The sequence below is a fragment of the Leuciscus leuciscus genome, assembly GCF_965113295.1.
Source record: "Leuciscus leuciscus genome assembly, chromosome: 9".
Classification (NCBI taxonomy): domain Eukaryota; kingdom Metazoa; phylum Chordata; class Actinopteri; order Cypriniformes; family Leuciscidae; genus Leuciscus; species Leuciscus leuciscus.
The window spans coordinates 9024058-9043431 of NC_138733.1; the positions used below are offsets into that span (position 1 = coordinate 9024058).

The 19374-nt window shown below is 43.5% G+C and overlaps 1 protein-coding gene across 1 annotated transcript; it reads left to right on the forward strand.

Annotated features, from left to right (window-relative positions):
* Nucleotides 1-8331: 8331 nt before the first annotated feature.
* LOC309505876 (dynein axonemal intermediate chain 2-like) lies at nt 8332-17743 on the forward strand (the record flags this gene model as incomplete). The annotated part of the gene is made up of 9 exons (XM_082179339.1): nt 8332-8514; nt 10011-10163; nt 10501-10631; nt 10728-10870; nt 10950-11051; nt 12346-12485; nt 12620-12742; nt 12831-13063; nt 17556-17743. The coding sequence occupies 9 exons, from the start codon at nt 8332-8334 to the stop codon at nt 17620-17622; spliced, it is 1275 nt and encodes a 424-aa protein (XP_082035465.1). The 3' UTR covers nt 17623-17743.
* Nucleotides 17744-19374: the final 1631 nt, after the last annotated feature.

Genomic DNA, 19374 nt, shown 5'->3' on the forward strand with positions numbered 1-19374 from the left:
ACAATTTCGTTGCTTTTTGGAGTTTTCAGATTTAAAAACGTCAATAAAGGCCCGTTCGTTCTGCTCTCACGGAACAGATAGATTATAATATGCTACCGTCAGATGAAATCATGCAGGCGTCGGCGCTTTCTCCGTTCATGCAATAAATGCACATCCTTGAATAACCGCGGATTTTCTAGCGCATTTACTTGAACTTCATAGGCAATATATCGATGGTTTAACCCATTTGAGAGGCGGCCAAAATCAGAATTTAAAATGGACTGAATAAGCTCTCTGCGAACTTGACGAGCGATGCCGCGCTGACATGTATGCACAAATCACCACACACACTCTCTCAGAGTAATATTATGTTACTGCATAATACATTTTCAACTAGCAGAATAGTACAGAATCACGATACACAGTCTCACTTGTAGCCATGTCTTTTAACTATCATAATATTTCGAAGGGCAAAAATAGGAACTTTTAATGGGCAGTGTTATTTATTGTGTTGACAAAATAGCACTTATGTAATGTTATAATATCTATGGTTGCACTTTTTTTTTATGAGTATGCACATTTTGTGCTTATGTTTACATTTATTTTATAACTTGAATGAATAGGAAGAAAGAAATCTTTCTACTACTTACAGTTACATGCACTTTAGTGGTGTTAATAAAGCACCTGTTTGTTACAGTTGTGTTTTGTATTCAACACATGTACAATATTGTACAGTTTGTTCTGCTAAATAAACCATGACAGGAAACATACTGGGGTCAATTTGTTCTTAAACATTAATACTGCACACATTATTTAAAAATATACTCAGGTGCTTAATTACTTGTGTATTTACTTATTATTGAATCGATATCGAAGCTAATAAATCAATATCGAATCGAATCGAAATCGAATCGAATCGAAGCCTCAAGAATCGAAATCGAATCGAATTGTGAAATTCCTAACAATACCCAGCCCTACTTGTAATGCATTACTTTACTTGTTAGATCAAAAAGTAATCTGATTTTATAATGCATGTTATTGTAATGCATTTTTTACTCATAACATCAAAAAGTAATCTGATTACATAATGCATGTTACTTGTAATGCGTTTCCTTTCTCATAACATCAAAAAGTAATCTGATTATGTAATGTGCGTTATTGTAATGTGTTTTTTTACTCATAACATCAAAAAGTAATCTGATTAGGTAATGCATGTTACTTGTAATGCGTTTCTTTACTCGTTACATCAAAAAGTAATCTGATTAGGTAATGCATATTACTTGTAGTTAATTACTTGTTAGATCAAAAAGTAATCTGATTAGGTAATGCATGTTACTTGTAACACATTACTTTACTTGTAACATCAAAAAAGTAATCTGAATGCGTTATGCATGTTACTTGTAATGCGTTACCCCCAACACTGATCATTTCAGATGAGATTGAAAAAACGTATCGCTAGGTTTTCTCAGAGGAGGGCTATGATAGAAATGTGCATGTCCATCTTGAACATAATCAGAATTATCAGCTAATAAGGGTAAATCTCCATACTCTGGTGCACTGGAGGGAGCATCTGAGTGGTTTCCACAGTTGTACCTTGACAGGCTGTAGAAAATTCTGATGGAATCACGTCCTCATGTTCTGATATCAAAGATACGCAAAGTGCAACTTGTATGAAGTTGTATGAAGCCATTGCAATATTTTGCATTTATATTTTTTGTATATATTTTATAGTTCTCTTACGAGAGGTCTCTCGTACTGCGTAAGATATCTTACGCTAGGGGAAAATCCTTTTCCGCGAGATATTGAAGCCAAAAATGATCCTTAATTTTGTAATAATGCAAAACGCGTTGCAGCAGCAATGCAGACATAGGCGAGACAGCTCGCGCGCCTATTGGCTGCTCTGCGGCAACTGCAGCAGCCTATCGAGCGAGGCCTGGCGTGACGTCAGACCCAATCAGGGCACTTCGCGCCCGCTGCGTCACGTCCTGCCGAAATGGGCGTGGTCTAGGCCTATAAATATCGCTCGCAGGCAGCTATTATCTGATTTTTCATCCTTCAAGCGAAGCACACGCATCGCTGGAGCTGGATTAGAAGCCGCGCCGTCGAGAGAGAGCACCTTCAGCGGGACGAGTCACTGAAGTCGCTGGCCGCGCCGCCTTCCTGCTGCGCTTTCCGGCGCTTATATCCTTCTCTTTTATTACACTGTATTTCTGTGTGTGTGTGTCGCCGCCGCGACACACATTTCTAAAAGAGCTAGCGTCTTTTTAAAGATGCCTTCCTGCGGCTCGTGCAGAGCCACACTCAGCGACGGGGACCGCCACGTGATCTGCGTTTCCTGCCTGGGTGAGGAACATGCAGCTCTCGCGCTCGCTGACGGCGGATGCCCTCACTGCGAGCTGATGGCAATGGCGACTCTGAGGACTCGCCTAGCCGTCTTCACCGAGACTGCTCCCCGCCCGCCGCGGCGTCGCGCCGTAAAAAGCGCCGTGCCCAGCGGGCCCCGGAACCCTCCCTCAGCCGCCAAAGCTCGCCGGTTCGCCCGCTTGCTTCCCCGGCTTCTTCTGTTTCGCTTCCTGACGGACAGCGGCCGTCGTCTGCCGCCGCTTCCGTTGATATCGCGGATGAGGAAGCCCTGCTGGGAGAGGATGATTCCTGCTCTATCCTGGCGTCAGGCAGTGAGGATTGGGCGGGCTCTGAGGACCCCGCACCCCCTGCCCGCACGTCGTCAGGCAAGAGAGCTTCCATTGAGACGGAACTCATGCGAGTACTCGCACAGGCCGCGGCGAGCCTCGGCCTCGAGTGGTCTTCGCCTGAGCAGCCCGCTCACAACCGGCTGGATGGATTTTTCCTGCCTGGGGAGCGCGCTTCGCCTGCATCCAGACCGGCGCCCTTTCTTCCTGAGTTACACGAAGAAGTCGCCAAGTCCTGGAGCGCCCCCTATTCTGCTAGAGTGCGTCCTGCCGTTTCTTTGGCATTCTCCGCTGTTGACGATGCCAAGAACAAAGGATACCTCTCGCTGCCGCCGGTTGAAGAGGCGATAGCGGCCCACTTATGCCGGCCCTACCTTACGGCCCTAAGCCGGCCCTACCCTCTAAAGCTTGCCGCACGACGTCAAGCCTGCTCCGCCGCGCTTTCTCCGCCGCCGGGCAAGCTGCGTCAGCGTTGCACACCATGGCAACGCTCCAGATCTTCCAGGCCGATCTCCTCCGTAAGTTGGATGAGGAAGGACCTGACGCGATCTGCGTGCCGGACTTAAGGAGTGCCACGGACCTCGCTCTTCGTGCTACTAAGTCCGCAGCACAAGCCATTGGACGGACTATGGCTTCTCTCACCGTGTCTGAGAGACATCTCTGGCTGACGCTCTCGGAAATGGCCGAGTCTGAACGCACCGCGTTCCTCGACGCCCCACTTTCCGCCACAGGCCTCTTTGGATCCTCCGTCAAGGATTTCGCGGAGAGATTCGCAGAGGTACAGAAAGCGTCTCAGGCTATGAAGCACTTCCTCCCGAGGGGCGCTCTAGCTCTGCAGCAGGCCGTGCGAAACCGTCTGCTCAGAGCTCACAGCCACAGCCACCGTCCACTGCCTCCACTTCACAGCGCCGCCAGGCCAGAAGCGCGAGACCGCGCTCCCGCTCATCCGGTCGCCGCCCCACAGGACGTGGCTCGCGACCTAGGATCACGGTGAAGCCCGAGGCCCCGAAGTCGTCCTAGCACAGCTAGGAAAACGATGGTGTTCCAGTCCCGCTGCAGCCGGACTCACACCAAAGCTATTCGCTCGTCCAGTTCCAGAAAATGTGACTGTTCCAGTGTTTTCTGCAGCCAACAAGTCGGTTCTGTCACCCGCTTGCCTGCACACAAAATCCCCAAAAGAGTGTATTTTCTGGTGTCCCGGCCACGGCCGATGGTGTTTCATGTGTAGTAAGAATGCCCACTGCCCAGTGCCCATCCCTACACACAAGCACAGCCTGTCACACAGGGCTCGCGCACATAAAACCGACTCAGATCGGTTGCGCTTCAAACATGGTGAACGTGCCCACTACCCAGTGCCCACTAACACCACGTTATGCATGTCTCACGGTTTCTGTAAAAACGAAACCAACGTGCACTCGCTTCACGCAAGCGAACGATGCTTTCGGTGTGATAAATGTGCCCGCTGTCCCGCGTCCACATCCACACATAGACATGACAGTTCCCACGGGAACCGCCCAGCCCTCCCCCTCGCGGTCAAACACCGCAGAGGAGTCGAGCGCGGGCAATCTGCCCGCTGTCATCAGCGCGCCGCCCATGCCTCAAATGTCACGAGCGACACGCTTGTGTTACAGCACACCGAAGCTTCTCCATCGCTGAGCGAGCGGAGCGCGCTTCGTATTCAACCCCTAGCTATCCATGCAGACGCATGGGCAAAGCTACCCGGGGTTTCGAAGTGGGTGCTGAACATTATAGAAAGAGGCTATTCGCTGCAGTTTCGCCGACGCCCTCGCCGCTATGTGGCGCGCGTCGAGACCACGGTAAAAACAGAAGTAGCACATCTACTTCGAGCCGAAGTGACGAAACTATTGAGCAAAGGGGCCATAGAGCCTCTCTCTCAAGATCAGAGCGAAGGAGGGCTATACAGCAGATACTTCCTGGTACCGAAAAAAGACGGGGGTCTCAGACCCATACTAGATCTAAGGCAACTGAACAAAGTGCTTGTGAAGCGACAGTTCAGGATGCTCACGACCAGGCAAATCCTTGTGCAGATTCGCCAAGGAGATTGGTTTGTGTCAATAGATCTGAAAGACGCGTATTTTCAAATACAGATAGCGTCACGTCACAGGCGATATTTGAGATTCGCCTTCGAGGGCCAGGCATATCAGTACACAGTCCTGCCGTTCGGTTTGTCCCTAGCACCCCGTACATTTACGAAGTGCATGGATGCGGCGCTCGCACCCCTCAGAATGAGAGGCATGCGAGTGCTGAACTATTTGGACGATTGGCTGATTCTAGCGCAGTCTCGCGCAGTGCTCATAGAACACACGACCATTTTACTCGATCACCTCGAGGATTTGGGTCTGAGTGTCAATTGGGCGAAGAGCTCCCTGTCACCCAGTCAGAAAATATCTTTCCTGGGCACAGAACTGGACTCACTATCCATGATAGCGCGACTATCACAACAGCGCGCGGTAGACATTCGACGCACAGCGAACTCTTTTCGCTGCGGCGCGTCTGTCCCGCTCAAGAGATTTCAGAAGATGCTAGGTCTCATGGCCTCAGCATCGTCAGTGCTCCAGCTGGGTCTGCTCCGCATGCGCCCGCTGCAGTTTTGGCTGAAAGCGCGAGTCCCACACGAAGCGTGGGCACCCGGTTTGCTTCGCCTCAGGGTCAATCAGAAATGCGTTTCAGCTCTGAAACCCTGGAAAGCGAACGACTGGTACCAATCAGGTGTAAGCCTGGGGACTTCCTCGAGGGTGAAAGTGGTGTCCACGGACGCGTCCACCTCGGGATGGGGAGCGCTGCTCGAGGGCAGACCGTTCTTCGGCCAGTGGTCAGAACGGGAGAAGCTCCTGCACATAAACTGCCTCGAAATGCTGGCAGTAGACAACGCGCTGACGCGTTTTTGTCCCCAAATAAAAGGTCACCACGTCTTGGTCCGTTCGGACAACATGTCTGTGGTGTCCTACATAAATCGCCAGGGCGGCATCAGATCCGAGAAACTGTACAGGCTGGCAGAACGCCTCCTGGTATGGGCTCAGTGCAACCTGCGCTCGCTCAGAGCAGCGCACGTGCCAGGGATCTTGAATATAGGACCGGACAGACTGTCCAGGAACAATGTTCCGGCAGGCGAGTGGTCTCTACACCCACAGACAGTCCAACTGCTGTGGAAGAAATTCGGCAGAGCGGAAGTGGACCTGTTTGCGTCTCAAGAAAACGCTCACTGTCAAGAATTTTTCTCCAAGAGCAGGAGCGCGCTGGCCCATGTGTGGCCCCGCCGCCCGCTCTATGCTTTTCCCCCCGTCTCTCTCCTGCCTCAGGTGATAGAACGGATCAGGGAAGAAGGATGCTCAGTACTGCTGGTAGCACCGTTCTGGAAAAACCAACCTTGGTTCCCAGCCGTGATGCAGTTAGCAAGTACTGCCCCGTGGCCAGTACCAATGAGGAGAGATCTCCTCTCACAGGCCCGCGGCTCGATCTGGCATCCTCACCCGGAACTAGGGTCCCTTCATGTCTGGGCCATCAACGGGTACATGTTGGACTCCCTAAAGGAGTATTAAACACGATCACGCAGGCTAGAGCTCCGTCTACAAGGCGACTCTATTCTTCGAAATGGTCAGTGTTTTCGGGCTGGTGCACAGCCCGTGGTGTGTCACCCACAAACTGTGATGTGACGGAGGTGTTTTCCTTCCTACAAGAGCTGTTGGATGGGGGCAGGGCCCCCTCCACGCTCAAAGTTTATGTGGCGGCTATAGCAGCGTTCTCAGAAACAACACTTGGTCAGTCAATAGGAAGGAACGATTTAGTCATCCGCTTCCTTAGAGGAGCTAAGAGACTGAATCCTCCCAGACCTCCCTCAGTCCCCGTATGGGACTTTTCTACGGTTCTGGAAGCCATGAAAGGTGCGCCATTTGAGCCTTTACAGTCAATCGATTTGAAACACCTGTCTTTCAAGACAGTGTTTTTGCTGGCTCTCGCTTCAGTGAAGCGCATAGGGGATCTGCACGCGCTCTCTGTGAGCGCGGCGTGCATGGAGTTTGGGCCCAATGACTCAAAAGTTATACTCAAACCTAAGCACGGTTATGTTCCAAAATCCCTCAACACACCGTTTAGGGCGCAGGTTATCTCCCTGTCAGCCCTACCGGTCCCTGATGAGGAAAGAGACGCGAGCCTCCTTTGCCCAGTCAGGGCATTACGAGCTTATGTGTCTCGCTCGTCTGTTTTCAGACAGACGGAGCAGCTCTTTGTTTCGTTTAGCGGACGTTCTAAGGGACTAGCCGCGTCGAAACAGAGCCTATCCAGATGGATAGTTGATGCTATAGCGCTGGCATACGCCTCCAAGGGCATGCAGTGCCCTTTGGGTGTCAGAGCGCACTCCACGAGAGGCATGGCCTCTTCGTGGGCCTGGTCAAGTGGGATTGCCTTGCAAGATATTTGTATGGCGGCAGGCTGGGCCTCCCCGTCTACATTTATAAGGTTTTATAACCTAGAGGTTCCCGCCCTGCAGGCCAGGCTGCTGTCGGTCTAAACTACCAGTATTATCTGCGTCTGCTGAGCACAGCTCAATGTTCGACAGTATAAAGCTGGGCAAACTGTGTAAGACCCACATTTTCCCCATCAGTTCAGGCCATACCCCGCCCTGTCTGTATGATGAAATTCGCGTCCCATCGACGCTACTTTATGTGGAAAAGTGAGGCTGCACCCCTCCCTCTTCCCGGACTCCCTGTGAGTTCCCTGAGTGATTGTGCACTATATGTACCCCGGGCTTTCGCCCTTGGGTCTTTGGTGTCAGATCTCAGCATTCACGGCGTTTTACATTGGGTCCCCTAGCGTAAGATATCTTACGCAGTACGAGAGACCTCTCGTAAGAGAACGTACTCGGTTACTAACGTAACCTCGGTTCTCTCTAGAAGAGGGAACGAGTACTGCGTATCTTGCCGTGCATGCACACGCTCTGGTTGCTTCGATGATGAAAAACCAGATAATAGCTGCCTGCGAGCGATATTTATAGGCCTAGACCACGCCCATTTCGGCGGGACGTGACGCAGCGGGCGCGAAGTGCCCTGATTGGGTCTGACGTCACGCCAGGCCTCGCTCGATAGGCTGCTGCAGTTGCCGCAGAGCAGCCAATAGGCGCGCGAGCTGTCTCGCCTATGTCTGCATTGCTGCTGCAACGCGTTTTGCATTATTACAAAATTAAGGATAATTTTGGGCTTCAATATCTCGCGGAAAAGGATTTTCCCCTAGCGTAAGATATCTTACGCAGTACTCGTTCCCTCTTCTAGAGAGAACCGAGGTTACGTTAGTAACCGAGTACGTTTTCACATTATTTGATATAATTGCATTGATTAGTTTGTTAAATTCACATACTTTATCTGTTTGATTATTGTCTTATATTTAATACAGTATATCTTCAGTTTAAACCAACCGCATGCTGTCCACTCAAGTGGACATCTGAAGATCTCTTTGAAAAATTTGTAAAAAAATAAAATAAAAATCAATTCTTGTTTTTCATGCCCTAAGAGCAATAAAAACACATAGGAAAAAAATCCTGACTGAGGGTATCATAATTCATGCATGAAAGGGTTAATGTATAATAATTAACGTCGAGCTTTTTTAATAACTTGGAAATATGTTGTCGAATGCAGCTGTGAGTTGTAAGATGAACGTGTCGAAACCCGAGATTGAGGAAGCCGAGATTGAGGAAGCCGAGATTGAGGAAGCCAAGATGGAGGAAGCCAAGATGGAGGAAGCCGAGATGGAGGAAGCCGAGATGGAGGAAGCCAAGATGGAGGAAGCCAAGATGGAGGAAGCCGAGATGGAGGAAGCCGCGATTGAGAAACAGGTAACGTTAGTTATGTCCAGATCTGAATGTCAGCGCGTGCAGGAACTGTTAGGGTCGTTTTTGGTGTGGCATTTTAATTTGAGTCTAGTCTAACTTAGCAGTCTTTGTGTCAAGCTGTCATTTTAGTTTTTATTAGTTGTAGTCACGTTCAAGTTTCAGTCGACGAAAAGTCTGAGCATTTTAGTCTTATTTTAGTCAGAATTATCCATGGCTATTTTTGTCTAGTTTACTGATGACATTTAGTCTAGTTTTAGTCAATGACAATTGTATTTTAGTCTCTTTTTAGTAAAGCAATTCTATTTAACCCAGTCAATATAGTGAACCACTATGGAAAAATAGCAAAAATAGCGAACAGAAAAGTAACACTCGCCTCATTCGTGGAGGTGGAAAAACAAGTTCTTTGTGACATGCAAGATTTATTGTATTAAATCAAAAAATGTCAATTTTAAGTTTTAATTTAAAATGTTTGTGATTTTAATAAGTAGCCTACATTAAATATTTTACCACTTGCTTGAGCAACTTAATATATAAATCTATATAAAAGTAATGCATGAATAATAGGTTGTTTAAATTGTGCTTAAAAGTGAATTACGTCTATTAAAGAGTGTATATGTGTACAAAGAGAATCGCAATGCTGACACAACTTTAAAAAATAAATAAAAGTAGTGGATAACTTCTGGATTTGAAATAAAAATAGTGAGTATGTGTGTGTGTGGTCCAGCCGTGGATCAGTTACGCACTGCAAACGAGAAAAAAATACATTTTTTGTTGAGAAAAATGAACGCCTATCTTGTGTGCCTAATATTTATCCAAATGAGTCAATATTAAATCAAATCACAAGAATTTTATTGAATTGAAATCGTGAAATTTGTGTCAAGCAATAATAAAAAAGCGTAGCTTACCAGAAATTGTAACATGTTGTCACTAAACCTAATACAATTCAGTTTAGTTACTAAAATGTTTTGACAATCACAATACACTTATGACAATTATGTATTATAATATTTTGTTAATACTCCTGTTTATTTTGTATGCCGTTTGTGTTTAGAATGTTTTCAGGTTACACTTTACAATATTGGTTAATGCATTAAGTGAAACTGATTTGAAATTAAAATACAGCTGTTTATTGTTAGTTCATGTTAGCTCAGGTCTATTAAATATTAACAGACTGACAACTGTTGATTTAAAAAATGTATTAATAAAATTAACATTAACTAAGATCAATACATGTTTTAGAATTATTTTTCATTGTTAGTTCCTGTTAGCCGTCGTACTTAAAAAAAAAATCGTATACATTTTTTCAGACTATATTTTCTTGCCCCATTTCCTTTTTTAAAGCATAAACTACTACATGGAAAATCTAATTACCAATGCGATACAAAAAATGAACTTAATTCAAGATATATTTTCATCCTTTCTTTTTTTTAGATTAATATTTTATCCAGGATATATTAGGACATGGTGTAGATATGAAAATGTCTGTTTGTACTGTTTAGGTGGTGATAGTGACAGAGTCACGTGGAATGAACCACAAAGAGGGGGGGTGGTCGAAAAACATCGGTGTAGACGACACTAATGCTACTGGCCGCTTCAGGAAGAAAGTGCAGAGGGAAATGCGCTATGAGGAGGAGCTCACGGAAATGATTGATGTGAGTGCCAACACCATTTGTAGGATTCTTTTATACTTTTAGGTGCTTTTGCCTTTTGAAGCTTGAAAGTCTCCATTCATTGCGATTGCATTAGGCATTGACAGTGCAATTACAATCTTCAAGACTTCTTTTGAGTTGAATGGAAGAAAGAAAGTCACAAGTCCTTTAAGACAGCAGGGAGATAATTAAATTGAATTTGGTTCCAGTTTTGATCTCCATCTTTCTCAGAACTGCTCTTTAACTCTCACAGAGGCAGTAGGTACCCATAGCGTCCTCAGTAGAGTTCATGAAGTGATTGTATTTCTGAGTCTGAGTATTGTCTTCCTGTCCGCTGCAGCTCTTGAAAGGCTGTCTCATGCAGAACAAAGCTGGCACCTTAACAGAAAGTTTTCAAGCTGAGAGGGCGATGCAGAAACTGGAGCTGAGCCGTCAGCAAGAGCAATCAGAGAGAACAATCGATGAGTTCAGGTGAGCACACGCGTGCATTAGAGCACATGGACACCTTGTTTAGTCATAGGTAGGTAGACGCAGTATGTAACCAAAATGCTTTGTGATTTTCTCTAGCGACCTGAATGAAGACATGCGTGCAGTCTGCAGTTTGTCCTGGCAGCCACTCGATAATCATAAACAAACTGTTGCCTACTCTGGCCTGGAGTTTCAGAGAGCACCTGAAAATATGAGCTTTGACTCATATTTATGGAACACTGGTATGTCATGCACATATATATTATTCTGGCACACATGCCACTTTTGGTAATCATTTTGTTTATTTATTCCCAACTACAGAAATAAGCAATACACCGGAGATGACTCTGAACCCTGTTTGTCTGGAGGACAGCCCCAGAGATGTTCACATCCTTGTCGGGAGAGGCTACAATGGACAAATCGGTCTGTTTTTATTATGAATGGTTATATAAGGCTTCTTTAATCCATCTGATCTGACATAGAGCCCTGCACGGGCCTCAAATCTAGGCCCTAGCCCGACCCGTGTCTGACAGCTCATCAGAATTATCAGCCCGAGTCCGACCCGAGCCCGTTTGTTTTTTTGTTTGTTTTTACAGCGGCATCCTGCCCTATTTGCAGCCATTAAAATAGGTCCGTTTTGTTAGTTATGTTTCTTTTCTTTTCATTTCTTTATTAAGTTAATTAAGACAAATGTTTGGAGCATTTTTTTTTTTTTAAATGACGACAAAGCAAGCCGAGCCGACAGCGAGTAAAACATGTTTGATCAATTTAGCCTCTCAAATCAACGCTAATACTTTACTTGGCTACAATAAAATCCATAGATATAAAACACTTCAAGCATATCACACAGATAGTTAGTTTAATTTTTATTTATTAAACCACAGTGAGTAAAACAAAATTTTTTGAAATACTGAGGCAGGCTCAGGCTGCTCGCCACAGCGCTCGCAAACGAAATGAGCAATAGCCAATCTAAACAAATTAAATAAATCAAAAACAAACTTGCAGGTTATCTTACCTAAAAAATGCACCACAGAACATGGCCATTCTTTTTTCCAGTAGTTTCCAACAGTTAAACGAAAATAAAGTCCAATCAAACGAAAAGTTAGAATAGTCTCTTACAGAGCATCGTGGAGAAAAAGAATAGCATCCACAGTGTAAGGTTTTAACCCAGTCCTCTCTTCTATCACTCTTCCCGCTGCGCTGAAGACACCTTCGCTGCTGCGATTTTTCTCTTAATATTCTCCATTATTTGCACATGAGGTGAATCGTGGGTTGCGCTGACGGGAAACCTTCTCTGTGTGTGTGTGTGTGTGTGTGCGTGCGTGCGTGCGTGCGTGAGACTGTCATGTCAATCATATGTCAGTGTAATTATAAGATTATGAAAGTTATGAGGTTATGAAATGTCTATGTTTGTTTTTCTATCGTCGACGTCAACTTCTCATATTTTTTTAATTAATGTCTAAAAATATAAAAAGAAGGATAACCCAAAAAAGGCCCGAGGCCCGGCCCGCATGTGAACTATGACGTGAAAATTGGCCCGAAGCCCGGCCCTAGGGGCGTGAAAAAGTCGGGGCCCGTCGGGCTCGGGCTGAAATGCATGGCTTTAATCTGACACACTCAAGCTCAAGCTCAGAGTTGCAGTCATTACAGTCTACTGTTTATGTGCCATTTAGATGTCTTTACTGTCCTCTAGTCTGAAAGTTTGCCCTATTTCCAGGCTTTTGGGACACACGGTGCGGCAGCCGGCCAGTACAGATGTCCGCCGTTTTGCATAGCCATCGAGATCCTGTGTACAAGGTCATCTGGATGCCGTCATTGACATGCAATGAGTCTTTCTCAGCTTCTACAGATGGTCAGGTGTGTGTACAGTCTACAAACAGTTAAATAAACCAATAATATTTCACAGCACAGACACTGGACAGCTATAACAAACCCTTCAAATTAGTCATGTAATGTACTGTAAACTCAAAGAAGTATCTGTATGACACCAGGTGCTGTTCTGGGACATTCGAAAGATGAGTGAGCCCACCATGCGGCTCGTGCTGGACCCCAGTCAGAAGGGAAACCTTCACAATGCCTTTGGTGCCACCTCAATGGAGTTTGAGAAGACTATGGTAAGAGCAGTTCTCATTTTGTTTGGCCTATTCCCTTGTGGAAACTCATGTTAAAAACGTAAATGTTTGTTTTTCCTTTTGATTACAGAAGGCCAAGTTTATGGTGGGCACAGAGCAGGGGGTTGTGGTCTCATGCAGAATCCCCAATTTAAACCAAGCATCCAAGTTAGAAACCCCAAACGAGTCGATTGTTGCCACATACCACGGACACCAAGGCCCCATTTACGCCTTGCAGAGGAACCCCTTCTTCCGGAAGAACTTCTTGACCGTGGGTGATTGCACTGCCCGCATCTGGTCAGAGGACATCAGTACTAACACCAAGTAAGAACATCTGTGTGTTGTTGTTATGAAATACTGACATTTATACCATTTTATATTTTACTATGTGTGATGTAAATTTAGATCAACTATACTTTAAGTTATTGGTTCTCAATCAGGGAGGATGATTTTAATTTAAATTTTAATTGATTTAAAAAAAAAAAGTATTTAAATTAATAAATTATTATTTTATGAATCTAGAATAATTTAACTAATTTTAAAAAGCTCAAATGCATAAAATCAACATGTAAAAAACAATCTTTTTATTGATCATTCTCAGTGTTTATGATTGTTTGATATAACATTTGTTTTTATTAAAGAATGAACAGATCCTGTATTACAGAGATTTCCTATCTTAATTATTGACTTAATATGTAAAAAATATCTATATTTCCTAAATGAAATGGAAATGTTACAATGGTTACTGGTATATAGAACATAACTTCTGGAATTACAGAATTAATTATGGTTAATATTTTAAAGTAATTAAGCAAATTGATTTAATATATCAATAAGAATGTCTCTTAAAGCTGCCGTCGGCAAGTCTGGCAGATTGGGTCGATTAGCCAAAATTTTGAATGTTTACAACTCTCATGCCCCTCCCCACTACCAGCGAGCACCCTCCCATCGAGGTCGTGCTCGTCAGTGCGTCACTGTGCGTGTGTGCCTGATTGTCTGTGAACACGTCCGTCTCTTCAGCATCTATCAACACCATGGACTCGGAGGTAGGCTGCCCTGGCTAATCTATCCATAGATAGCAATAACCGAGGAATTGGAAGCTTGTTAGTAGATTTTCTCTCCGCCATCACGCTTCATGCAATCTCCAGGCGAACTTCAGGCGTGGCGTGTGCATGTGATATTAACGTGCGCGAGTGAGGGGGGGTCTGTGGCGTGTGCACGACCTGTGATTGACAGTCAGATCTCACACCCCCCTGCGCTGATTGGACCCGATGATCCGGGAGCGCTGGATTTTTGCAAAACAAATAACACGCTCCAGGTGGAGTTAGAAGCTCAGGTTTTTTCTAAAACCATCTTATTTATGTTGTTCTGTCGGATTATAGTGTCAATTTCACTGAATATGATCAAAAAAAAATTGCAGACGACAGCTTTAAGTCAAAAAGGTTGAAAACCGCTGCTTTTAGTAGTTGTTTAGTGCATTTACCTTCAAAAGAGCCAATATTTCTGATCTGTTTCTAGTACAGAAGTCCCATGACCAGTGGTGTAGTCTACGTGATACGCTGGTATACGCCGTATACCCACTAGAAAAGGCCAAGGATTTCCGTATACCCACTTAAAAAAAGCGTGAGGATACGTAACAACTTCGTTTTGTGGAATTTGGCTATTTTCGAATGAATAAATCAAAAGTAGGGCTGTACAATGAATCAAATCTCGATTTGGACTATAGTGTCTGTGAATATTAAAGTTAAAAGAGACTGCAATTGTTCTACGCGTCTCTGGGAATGAGCGCTCAATGTGTGCTCCACACACAAACACACGCACACACACACACACACACACACATACTGAAGCACGCGTGACTCACGCTCGTGGTGTTTTCAGCGTTTCACTGTATTGAGACATGATGTTAGCCTGGTAATACCAAACTCTGCTACTTCGCTTTGCTTCGTAGACAGAGTCTGGAATGGCATAATAGAAAAGTGTTTTCTCTCTCGCGGGGGGGCGCTTGTCTGAAGTTTAAAATCATTGGTTACCCGTAAGCCAATCACATAATGTTTGGTTATGGCGTGTGTTATGCGCATGCTCAGCCGCATCTAACTTCCACTGTAAACACACATATGATGCGAAAACAAAAACCATCGAGCGAAACACCGGAGTGAACATGGCTGTGAACGACTTTTGCAGATTATGTGAAGTAAATCTATGCATCCACGGTACAATCAGCGTCTACGTCACGGCTCTCAGCCCGCCCTCTGTTCGTTGATTGGCCCGGCTGTTTACAGGCCGGAGGAAAACGGAAAGCTATGACGCTGTCTCAGACTGAGTACAGAAGCGAAATGAAATTGAGCGGAAGTACGAAGTCTGACGTAGTCAGGCTAACATGATGTAGGCTACATATGTGCACTTCATGGCAGAGCTGCTATGAAAGTCACTTCACGAGAATTTCACCATTTCATTTAATAAAACTATCGTCATTCATTCGTTTCATATACACACAGAAACTGTAATGTCTTTACGACAACCTGTCAAAATAAAAGTTCGGTATAACTTGAAGAAATTATAACAGAAATATATTACTATTGCACAGTAGAGTATACTTCAAGTAGGCCTAATAATAATAATAATAATAGTTTATTAAAACACACAGAAACTCAAATGTGTACAACCCACCAAAATAAAAGTTCGGTCCAACTCAAAGAAATTAGAAAGAAATTGCACAGTAAAATGTATTTTAAAATAATAATAATAATAATAATAATACAATCTATTAAAACGTTATTTTAAGGGAATATCATACAACGTTTTTCAACAGTAAACTTGCCAAAAAAATAACACCATTTTTTTTTAAAACATCATTTCTAAAAGCAAATTTGTATTGATAAAACCTGTGGTTCAGGGACCATATTCATGTAACATCTAAGGCTAAATGTAGCTCTTAACTGGCTGAGTTGAGGTGGGTGTGGGTGGGTGTGGGTGGGGGTGGGGGTGGGGGGAATTACAGTATACTCACTACAAAAAACTAGACATTTACATTTACATTTATTCATTTAGCTGACGCTTTTATACAAAGCGACTTACAATTGCTATATATGTCAGAGGTCGCACGCCTCTGGAGCAACTAGGGGTTAAGTGTCTTGCTCAGGGACACATTGGTGTCTCACAGTGGATTCGAACCCGGGTCTCTCACACCAAAGGCATGTGTCTTATCCATTGCGCCACCACCACTGCCCATGACTTATCTGTTAGATGGCTGTTAGAGTCAAGTCAGACCCTCTGTCTTCTTTACGGTGAAGATGGACGGGACCTTGGATGTATGGGACATACTATTTAATCAGAAGGACCCTACTCTCAGTCTCAAAGTCAGTCCTAAATATCTCCTCTTCATACTGAGAATGTCTCCCACTTAAATGTCGAATTATTATTTGTTTATACTAGTGTTGGGCGATATGCTCCATTTTCATATCGTCCTATCGTCAGCCTTTGAGATCGGCGATACACGATATTATCGTGAGGGGGCGGGGATTACTTATTTGATTATTAACTTGCTTATTTTCTCGTTAATTTGCTTGTTTTATTAGTTCGTTGTATATATGAGAATTTTTTTCTATTTTGCTAGCAAAGGTGGAGTGTTTTTTAATAGGCTAAATCAGGTTATTTCCCGGTATAGTGAGGTAAACAAAGATCCTAGAGTATTTCAACATGTCAGCGGGAAATTTACGGACACACATTATCCTCTCATGCCGTTACAGATGCAGCATTTTGACTGTAGGCTACTTCTGCACGAGATGGGAACACGTTTTAATAATTTCTTAGGTCAAGAAAGAGTCGGAGTTTGTGATCTATGTCCTCCTACCAGTGCTCTCTCTGTCTGGATGCACTTCACATATCGCACTTTAATAAGCCCAAAGAACACGGGTTGTGTTTTAAATGCCGGGAGAAATCAAAGACAAAAATCTAAAAGTCGATCAGTTATACTTAAACTTATGACTTGACTCCGATAAAGGAAAACAGGTTAATGTGTTTACATGACATGCATTGTCAGTTTATTCAGCATAATCGAGTTAATAACGTGCATGTAAACGCGCTCATTCCCTGAAAGTGAAAGCAGAAACGGCCTGAGCTTTCACTGCATTAACGGCGCGTTCTCTCAGAGACGACGGTGGATATAACGGTATAGCAACTATCTTAATTTACTGGCTTAATATTCTCTTGTGGACTTACATTATTGACAGTGAAACAATTAGAAGAAAATTACTTGTTAAACAAGTGTTTGAAGTTGCTTTTGATTTTCACAGATGGCAGAGTTGTGCTGCGTTCGTGAACTAAAGACTTTTATTAGGCCTATATAATTTTTGTGATATTATTATTATTATCATTAATATTTTGTAATTGTATTGTTTTTAGTGTTGTCATTAAATGTTTTGTTAATGTGCTATGGAAACAAAATACTGACGAACAACGATGCCGTCTTCATCTTGGCTCTGTATAAGAATGATGCGTCTGTTAAAACAAGCACTCTTGACAATGTGTGAATGGATCTCATACGCGCGTCGGTGATGTCGCAAGTGTGGTGATGTCGTTATGAATTTAGGCAAGGCAAATTAATTTTAGTTCCTAATTAATTTAATAATAATACTTGCTTCATAATAATAATAATAATGATTTAATACATTAATGGGAAAACGAGCTAATTATCGTATTGATATCGTCAAAGGAATCTGCCAGCAGCGATATCTCTGACTGTCGTCGATACACAATACTATCGTCTATCGGCACAACCCTAGTTTATACTGTTTGTGTTTTTTCTTCTTCACAGGTTTGTGAGAAGCTTTGAACAGCATCCGTGTACAAAAGGAAGACAGTTTGGTGTGCTGTGGATCTAAGCTGGGAACCATCAAATGAAACAAAGCTGCTTCAAAGAGGATAAGGGGGCAGAAGAAGACATACAGGAACTTGTGGCTCGTATAGAGATGGAGATTTTTGCCTCGTTTGAAAAGCCAAAGGGTGAGGTGTTGCTGAAATTTATAGTAATATCTTCAGAATTACTGAGAAGTCTTGTTTTAAATATAATTCTTTTGAAGTGTTGGTGCTAAATATAGCAATATATAGTGTAAATGATAAATCACGTTTGAGATTTGTGCTGGCTACTGTATACAGGCCACCAGGGCACCATACAGACTTTATCAAAGAATTTGCTGACTTTCTATCAGAGTTAGTACTTGCTGCAGATAAAGTACTAATTGTTGGTGATTTTAATATACACATAGATAATGAAAAAGATGCATTGGGATTGGCATTTAAAGACATTCTGAACTCTATTGGAGTTAGACAACACGTGTCAGGACCTACTCATTGTCGTAATCATACTCTAGATCTAATATTATCACACGGAATAAATGTTGATGCCGTGGAAATTCTGCAGCAGAGCGATGACATCTCAGATCATTATCTAGTCTCGTGTAAACTTCATTTAGCCAAGGCTGCAAACCGGGCCAATGATTACAATATAAGGAAAATATCTGGCAGATATATGTATACAAGTATATGGCAGATATAGATATATGTCCATCTATAGTTGTCTCTAGGCATCACGGTATCAACGAACAGGGAACTCCATTGATTTCATTTGTTTGCCTTATGCATCAGATCAAAATGCATTTAATTCTCTGCATTTGCATATTAAATTATTTATACTTATATATTTTGGAGCAAGTAACCCCACTCCTACCCTAAACCTACCCACTTCTCAACAATATAAAACACGCAACAGGCAAATAAAAATACAGTCACAGGTATTTATTGCAAAAACTGACCAAAAACACTATAAAATTGTTACAAACAACTCATGTTGCATTCCAAGTCTTCTGAAGCCATACGATATCTTAATGTGAAGAACAGAGTGGATCTTACTGTTTTAATCGCTGAATGATCCCGCTCCGTGAACACACACAGTCATATCTCATTCAAAGATACACCCACCCGACTCTTTAGCATGACGCAATCGGTCACGAGACACACGACAGCCAATGCTATTTCACAATCAAAGCTGACGATACGCTTCTCCGGGCCGGGCGGCGGTTTTTGAGAGTGTGCACTGGATGTACAGCGGATGGAGACTGTGATCTCTTTTGAGTCTGTTCTTCACACGCATCAATCGTTTGCACTCTAAACACTTGGAATATTTGTTCTTTTTGAATAAATTGTGCATGTAGTTGTATCTGCCTGTTATATCCTGTGTTTTATGTTATAAAATACACAAATGGGTAGCTTTAGGGGTGGGGTGGGGTGGGGTTGGGTTACATGTTCAAACGTGTCTAAATCGTGTAATCAAATTATGCTGGCGGATTAAACTGAGAATCACAACCCAACATTTCAAAATTATGATTTTTATAAATAATGGAATTATGACCCCAAAAGATAATTTAATAATGACGATATAACATTCCCATGTATGACGCCAAAGGTTCTCATTGTAAGTTCCCTGTTCCTAGGGGTCCCTTTAGCGTCTTAATTGTGACGCGAACGGCACTGGACCATGCTTCAGTTTCTGACGCCTCGGGAGTAAGAATGGCTTGACACTAACGTTCAAAAGTTTGGGGTCGTACGATTTTGTTTTTGAAAGAAATCTCTTCAAT